Here is an 8,137-nt window from a genome sequence, read left to right as displayed (position 1 = left end):
TGAAAGGGTCACATACATTACTATGTATAAGTCCTAACAAGTCAGTCGCTCTTTCACTGTGTCCACTAAAGGGAGTCTTGGTTATCTTGCCTAGTAGGCATGACTCACATGTCTCATATGATTCAAAATCAAATGAGTCTAGCAAACCATCTTTATGGAGCTGGGATAAGCGATTCTCATTTATATGACCTAAGCGACAATGCCAGAGATAGATTTGGTTCATACCATTTGACTTGAACCTTTTGGTACTTTTGTTATAGATGGGGTTCTCTAAGTCTAGAATGTAGAGTCCATTCATCAGAGGTGCACTACAGTAGAACATATCATTTAAGTAAATGAAACAACATTTGTTCTTTATTACAAAAGAAAAGCCTTTCTTGTCCAAACAAGAGGCTGAAATGATGTTCTTTGTAAGAAAAGGCACATAACAACATTCATCTAATTCTAGTACAAGCCCAGAGGGCAGAGATAGATAGTAAGTTCCTACATCAACAGTAGTAACCCGTGCTCCATTGCCAACTCGTAGGTCTACCTCGCCCTTCGTCAATGCCCTGCTATTTCTTAGCGCCTGCACATTAGTACAAATGTGAGAAGCACATCCGGTATCCAATACCCACGATGCAAAAATAGATAGATTGACTTCTATAACATATATACCTGAAGTAGAAGTCTCACTTCTCTTCTTCTTAAGATCTTCTAGGTATCCTTTACAGTTCCTCTTCCAATGCCCGGTCTGACCACAGTGGAAGCAGGTAGCATCCTTGGCAACCCCTCCTTTAGGTTTCATTATCTTGCCTTTGCCCTTGGCTTGGGACTTTCCTTTACCCTTAGGATTGCCCTTGCCTTTATGCTTTTGCACCATCAAAATGGAGTTGGGCTTTACCTTCTTAAAGTTGAGCTCAGCAGTTCTTAACATGCTTAGCAGCTCAGGCAGTGACTTGTCAATTTCGCTCATGTTGTAATTCATTACAAATTGACTGTAGCTCTCTGGCAAGGATAGCAAGATCAAGTCAGTGGCCAGTTCTTGGCCAAGTGAGAATCCCAGCCTCTGTAGGTTTTCAATGTACCCAATCATCTTGAGCACATATGGACCTACGGGAGTCCCATCTTGCATCTTGCACTGAAACAGTGCCTCGGAGATCTCGAATCTCTCGTGCCTCGTTTTTCCTTGATATAGTTGACGAAGATGTTCAACCATATCATAAGCAGACATCAACTCATGTTGCTTCTGAAGCTCAGAGTTCATGGTTGTGAGCATGAGGCATGACACATCTAATGCGTCATCTTGATACAGGGACCATGTTTTCCTCAAGGTGTAACCGATGAAGGGGGTATTGAGGTTCGAGAAGAAGGGGAAGCTCAGTTTAAGGTATATTGGGCCTTTTGAGATTCTGGACTGGATTGGAACTGCAGCATACCAAGTTGCTCTACCACTGAACCTGTCAGGAGTTCATAATGTGTTCCACATATCTATACTTAGGAGGTACATCTCTAACCCTTCTCATGTGATTGGTCATGAATTCGTGCAGTGGATGCCGGATCTGTCCTATGAGGAGGTGCCGAAACAAATCCTTGATTGTCAAGTCCGAAAGCTGAGGAATAAGGAGACCAAAATGGTGAAGATTCTATGGGGAAATCAGCTTATAGAGGAAGCTACATGGGAGACTGAACTGGATATGTGCAACCGCTACCCCAAACTATTTGGTAAGTCAAATTTTGAGGATGAAATTTTTATAAGGAGGGGAGAATTGTAAGATCCCATGAGTGATAATTAAGGAATTAATTTACAAAAATTTTCTACAAATTTTTAGAAATTTTTTAGAATTTAAAATGAACCTATATGACATGTTTTAAGAGGATAGAACTATTAATATTGAGGGAAGCCTTGATAATACCCAATTAAGCTGGGAGTTGATTGAGTTAATTACCTAAAGTTAGAGTAATAACCTAGGTATAAAAACCTCTGCCCAAATACCTCATTATAGCGCTAAATCGCCAACGCCTCCACCCTGTTCACCACCACCACCAATCTCGACGGAGCTTCCCATCGTGCCTGGAGCTCTGGCCAAGCATCACGCCACGCAGCCGATTCCGCGGAGGACACCTCGATTGGGCGTAGATCACCATCGGCGTGACAGCACCGCACGACTGCTTTCGATGGTGGCACAAAGAAGAGAAAGGAAAGTACACTTCTCTATGAATGCATGAGATCTATGAGGTAGGGGTAGGTACTTAAAAGGAGTTAAGGTGTTTATTTTGATGTCGATTGGGTGTGTGAGTGGCAATTAATATTTTCGTGTTGCTCTTGCTTCTTCTTGTGGTTATTTCCATATTTCCACAAAGGATTTGGGGCGTAGGTGATTGATTTTGGTTTTCGTTCAGGTTCATTTGTTGGAAGGAATTTTTAGATCCAACTCGTGATGATTTCGGTTGGTGATGATGTTCTTCTCTCTGTTTTACTATTTTCAAAATTCTAGACTTGTTGATGGTGGATTAGATTTGAAATGACGAAGTGTTCTTCTCTCTTTGCTTCATGCTAATACCTTTGTAGTCCTTGAGAACATTCTGATTCTTCTTTTGTTTCTGTAAACCCCTCGCCGTGACGAATTGCTGGATATGGAATTGGGTGTGGTTTATGTTATGCTTGATGATGTTCTTATTGTTTCATGAGGGTTTTTTAGGGTTCCTGGTGTAGATTTGGATCTTGAAACTATGGTTTAGGTTAGTTATGGTGGTTCATGTATGATGAGACTTTTTTTTACTATGGTTCTTTAATAGTAATGTTTGAGAGGTTTATTATTTGATTGAATGTTGGTCTTCAAGTTAGTTGGTAAAGGTTGCAAATTTTGTTATAGGTCCCCGACACATGTGGTGAGTTAAGGGTCTTTTTACAGGAGGCCCATTTTATGTTATATTTTTTTTCTTGTTGAAAGAGCTATATCTTGGAAGAGCGTCAAGCAGATGTTAGTAGTAACTTATACTATGAAAGTAGAGTTGGTAGCATGCTACTAAGTATCCAATCATAGGATTTGGTTGTGGAACTTCATCATAACGCTGCAGATCATTAATGGCATTGACAGACCATTAAAGATCAATTGTGATAATAAAGCCGTGGCATTGTATGCCAAGAACAACCACAATCGCCAAAGTCCAAGCATATTGACATCAAGTTTCTGACAGTTAAAGAAAGAGTTCAGAGTCATCATGTCATAATAGAGCACATTAGCACAAATTCCATATTGACAGATCCACTCACCAAGAGCTTGGTGCTTAAGGTGTTTCATACGTATGTTGTGAATATGAGAGTCCTTCTTATAGAAGAATAACTCATCTAATGGAAATTTGTGTTTATTGCTCTATGTTAATAACAATAAATATTTTATTTTAATTATAGTACGTACTTAAAGTTCAAAAAAATATTAATTAAAATTTTTTTTTATTTATTTGACTCTCTGAATAAAGTATCATGGTTTACTATTAGTAGTTAGTATTTGGTGTTTGTAAATATGATATAGATTCCTTTTGGAATCATAAGGCTTAGATCATGGTTTACTTTTATAGTTTAGCATAAAGTATTTATAATTATGATCAAACTCTTTTAGGTCACTTTAGGACTAGTTGGAAATTGATATGTATTGATCACATTTCATGTAATTTCCATACAACACATCCGTATTTTGATATATGTCATTACTAACATTAGTATTATGGCTCGTTACAGACATATATAGTAGTTATGACCTCTTTACTCATATACCAATTAAGTTGATAGACAAAATTATTTAGGGGTATTTTGTACTCATAAAGTTTAATATCAACTAAAGTTATATTCGTATATCATATACACATCACATGTAGTTCAAGTAGGAGATTATTAGATTTAATCTCTTAAGATGAGCTTAATTGTAATTTATATAAATGAATACGATTTGAACCGTTAAAGTGATCTAATTTATGTTTATTGTGTTTTAGATTATTAGATGCGGATTTAATGTATATAACATTTTAGCCTAATCCGTTATCATCTATGAGGTTCATAACATATTAGAATACCTACTGTTACGAGAAACAAATTCATTTCATACATAAATAGAGATTTTGAACAAATTTTTTACGTTCATGTTTCTTAGAGCAAATCAATACTCCAAGCTAGCTATATGTATAAACTCGAGTTGGCCATACCAATTAATTAAATTATTGGATGAAGAAGATGACTAATTAAGAAGATGACTAATTACATCAATCTAATTAAATTATAATCGAATTGTATTGTAAATACTATTAAATTATATCATTAGAAAAATATTTTTTTTACTATCACATAGAAAGATATCTTCATCTCATTATTTATTTTCTTTTATATAATATGAAGACGGAATGTAAGGGGTGCCTGGAGTGAGCATAATCATTTTTTATAGACACTTTTCTTTAGTAGGACGAAACGATGGCCACTTAGATGTTTTTCCGTAAGCGTTTTTTAATTCATCCTGATAACGAATGAAAAATTTCTATGAGACCAAACTGATTAATTTCAAAATTAATCGAAAGGAAAAACTCAATACTTGAATTACCAAAACAAAAACTTCTTGATAATCTTATCATAAAGAATTCTTCCTTCACATTAATGCATGGAGATGGCGCCATGAGCAATGCCTATGCTACACATTAAGCTTCTTTGGCACTTAATCTGGGCAATGCAAGCACCAGTACGTTTGGACTAAATTTTTCAATCCAACCAGCATCAATAAAAATTGTCACACCCCATATAGTCCCTATCAGAAGAAATTTCGACAGCATCTCCCCTGTACAGATGACAATTTGAAACTTCCTACAACCATCCAGATACCTCGGCCAACACGGCCGGAATAATAACAATAAAATTAAACAAACACCCACGCAGTTTAATAGTAAAACTAAACTAATGCAACGATAAGGAAAATCATCTCAAAAATCTTACTCAACTACACCCATAAAACTCAAAACTTGTATCCTACTCAACTACACCCATAAAACACAAATCAAAACGACGCAAATAAAATCAACTCACCTCTTCTGCCATCCAGGCAGGCATGTAGCAGAACATATCCAAATAAAACCCAACGGTAATTAAGGACCATACAAGATCCAAGTGCCAAAAATCCAGAACAAGTCTAAAACACAGTTTAGATAGTATAATAAGAAAAACCAAAAGACCAAATAAATATCCTCGCAATTTAGTAGGGGGACTAGCCATTGGAACTCTCCGGACAGCCTCAACCTGAAAATAGTAATAACATTGGGGTGAGTCAACTCCTCAGCGGGTAACTACTGACATGCATAGTAAGAAAATAACCAATAGCAAGAATTTTGCGTGCAGTCTCCTGATATAGGAATGATAAATACAAACTGAAATATATAGGAGAAAACATATACTAACTAGGACCTGGTGTATGGATAATAGACCGAGAGATATAGAAATCCTATATGCATGTCAAACATATGCATCCACCAAATATGCAGCATATAAGTGCAGCAAACACAAGCAATAAATGCAGCAATGCGTATGATGTCAATGACATGTCCTGGTCACCCCTACTGCTAGTTAGCAGTCTCACACATGATGGTGAGACCGAGAGGGTAAGGCTATGACAACCATGCACTCTGCCATCACTGCTCCTGATGAGTGACCGAGTGGACGGGATGTTGTCAGAGTACACCTATCCTCTTTACCCCAAATCATAAGTGGGGGAGCTCAATGCTCTCATCTCCCTGAGCAAGTCCAGAGGAGGGATCCCTGTCCTGCTACAATGCTACGTCACACTACCCATGAGTGGACCAACGGAACCCTTGACAGAGCAACCTGCTGCAACACACCCTGCCTGATAAAACCACTAACCCATGAGTGGTTGTGTGTGTGCAGATCCATGTAACTGGCAATGTGCTCAACAATAATGGATTTGACTATCACACAGCATGTAATCATGTGAGATGGTGCATGTCACTAAACATGGAAATATCCTGATCCTATCCATCTCTACATAATGTGTATCATAGGACAAATGGACCAAATCAACAGTCTAGGTACACAGGTCAGATAAGGTATAAAAACCTAGGCCCTGAACATAATAAGACAAAAAACCTCTATAAGCATATAAAATCAGGTGGGTACTAATATGGAATGCATAACATGTAAGCAAAAATAAGTATGTAACAGATATCCGGTAGTGACAAATCGATGCAGATAAGAAACATAATTATTACTACTTGTTAAAAACTACTATGCATATCAAACGACATATCTAAAAAGATAAGTCAAAGTACCCGCCTCCAATAGAAAGGTCCAATCCGGTCCAAATCCGACGTCGAGATGCTCGTCTTGTGTCAAAGTCCTATGTTAAAATGTTTAGTTTAGCTAATTCTATCATGCACTAATTAGCTAAACTAAATCCTAATCAAATTAAGAAATTCCAAATTGGATCCACTCTACTATAATTCGAATAACCAACTCAATTCCAATATAACCTTTCAAAAATGGAAATCAAGAGAAGAACCAATATAGCCACAACTTATCCCTAGCACTCACTAAGCTTGATGGTAGTTGTTATGGCTTTCAACCGGAGGGGTTCGCAGCCCAAAAGATGATGGCCAAAGTTATAGACCTGTTGTCTTCCAAATCAAATGCCCCAATCAACACTTGTTGGCTAGACTTTAGTAAGGTCGTATGGTGTTATAGGTTGGAGATCAGATGAATACCATGGTCGGCAGTTGAACATAACATACCTTCTTATGGTCAGAATTAGGAGAAGCTGAATTGGTGCCCCTCGTTCCCTCTCTACCGGTGACTGCTGGACAAAGAAAGAAGACCCGATCGTGAGGTCTAGGGCACGGGTAGGCAGTGGCTCGCAGAGGCAGATCTGGTGATCGGCGATAGTGCTAGGGCACTGGTGAAGTAGGTTTGTAGCGGTGTCGGCGCTGCTCTGTGTGGGAAGAGGGCGACACCTAGGCACCGGCGGTGGCCTTCGGCGTTCGGCGGAGAGGTGTCGAAGCGAGGAAAGGGTTTGGCCGGCGAGGGCTTGCAACGAGAAGGAAGGATCAGCACCGGCGCTCGACCTCATCTCATAGCCGCAATCACGACTCGAGCAGGGAGAAGGGTGGCGGTGGAGACGGGGAAGAAGAAGAAATGGGGGAAGAGGAAGTGCCTAATTCCTCTTGCCCACTGCCTTATATGCGAGGGAGGAGAAACCGTCGCCGGTTGGGAAAGGGAGGAGATGCATTGCAAGGCTTAGGGCACGGGCATGCGGGAGAAGAAAACGGTGAAAATAAAGAAAAAGGAAAAAATAAAAGAAAAAAAATAAATAAAAATTAAACTTTTCCTCGCTTAAATGGGGTAACCTAAATAGGCTTTCTCGAAGCCCAATATTTATCCCAGTAAACTCGTCATACGAGCTTCGAAAAATTCTCAGAAAATTTTTAAAAATTCTGAAAAATTCCCTTATGGTTATTCGCCCTTTTTCAGTATTTTACATTCTCCCCCACTAATAAAAATTTGGTCCTCAAATTTTCATTATTACCATCAGCAAGTACTAACAATAAATAGATAGTATAAATGTTGAACGAAAATTAACTCACATACCTCAAGTGAAAAGATGGGGGTATCGAGCTTGGATCGTATTCTCAAGCTCCCAGGTAGCCTCCTCGTCCAAATGATGTTGTCATCCGACTTTCACCAGCTGGATAGTCTTGTTCCGCAGTCGACGCTCTTTCTGGTCCAGAATCTGTACTGGAACCTCCTCGTAGGTAGCATCAGGCTGAAGGGGAACTGGTATATCAGATAGCACATGTGCTGAGTCGGCTACGTATCTCCTCAGCATAGACACGTGGAATACGTCGTGGACGCCTGCCAAGGACGGTGGTAGTGCCAGACGATAAACTACCGCTCCAATCCTCTCCAAGTTCTGAAAAGGTCCAATGTAGCGTGGAGCTAGCTTACCTCAGAGGTCAAATCTCTTCACCCCTTTCATGGGTGAGACTCGCAGAAAAACATGGTCGCTAGTAGAGAACTCCAGGGGTCTCTATCTCCGATTAGCATAACACTTCTGGCGGTCCTGCGCCTCTGACATCCTCCATCTGATAGTACGGACCAACTCTGCCTCTTGCT

At 39.3% G+C, this 8,137-nt stretch overlaps 1 protein-coding gene across 1 annotated transcript; it reads left to right on the top strand.

Moving 5' to 3' along the window:
• The first annotated feature begins 1,322 nt into the window (after nt 1-1,322).
• On the top strand, nt 1,323-1,754 carry LOC122054833. The gene has a single exon (XM_042616262.1). It carries the CDS (start codon nt 1,323-1,325, stop codon nt 1,752-1,754), a length of 432 nt encoding a protein of 143 aa, XP_042472196.1.
• Nucleotides 1,755-8,137: the final 6,383 nt, after the last annotated feature.

The sequence above is a fragment of the Zingiber officinale genome, chromosome 3B, assembly GCF_018446385.1.
Source record: "Zingiber officinale cultivar Zhangliang chromosome 3B, Zo_v1.1, whole genome shotgun sequence".
Taxonomy (NCBI): Eukaryota; Viridiplantae; Streptophyta; class Magnoliopsida; order Zingiberales; family Zingiberaceae; genus Zingiber; species Zingiber officinale.
The sequence above is the reverse complement of the archived record's forward strand: the minus strand, read 5'-3'. Positions and strand labels throughout refer to the sequence as shown.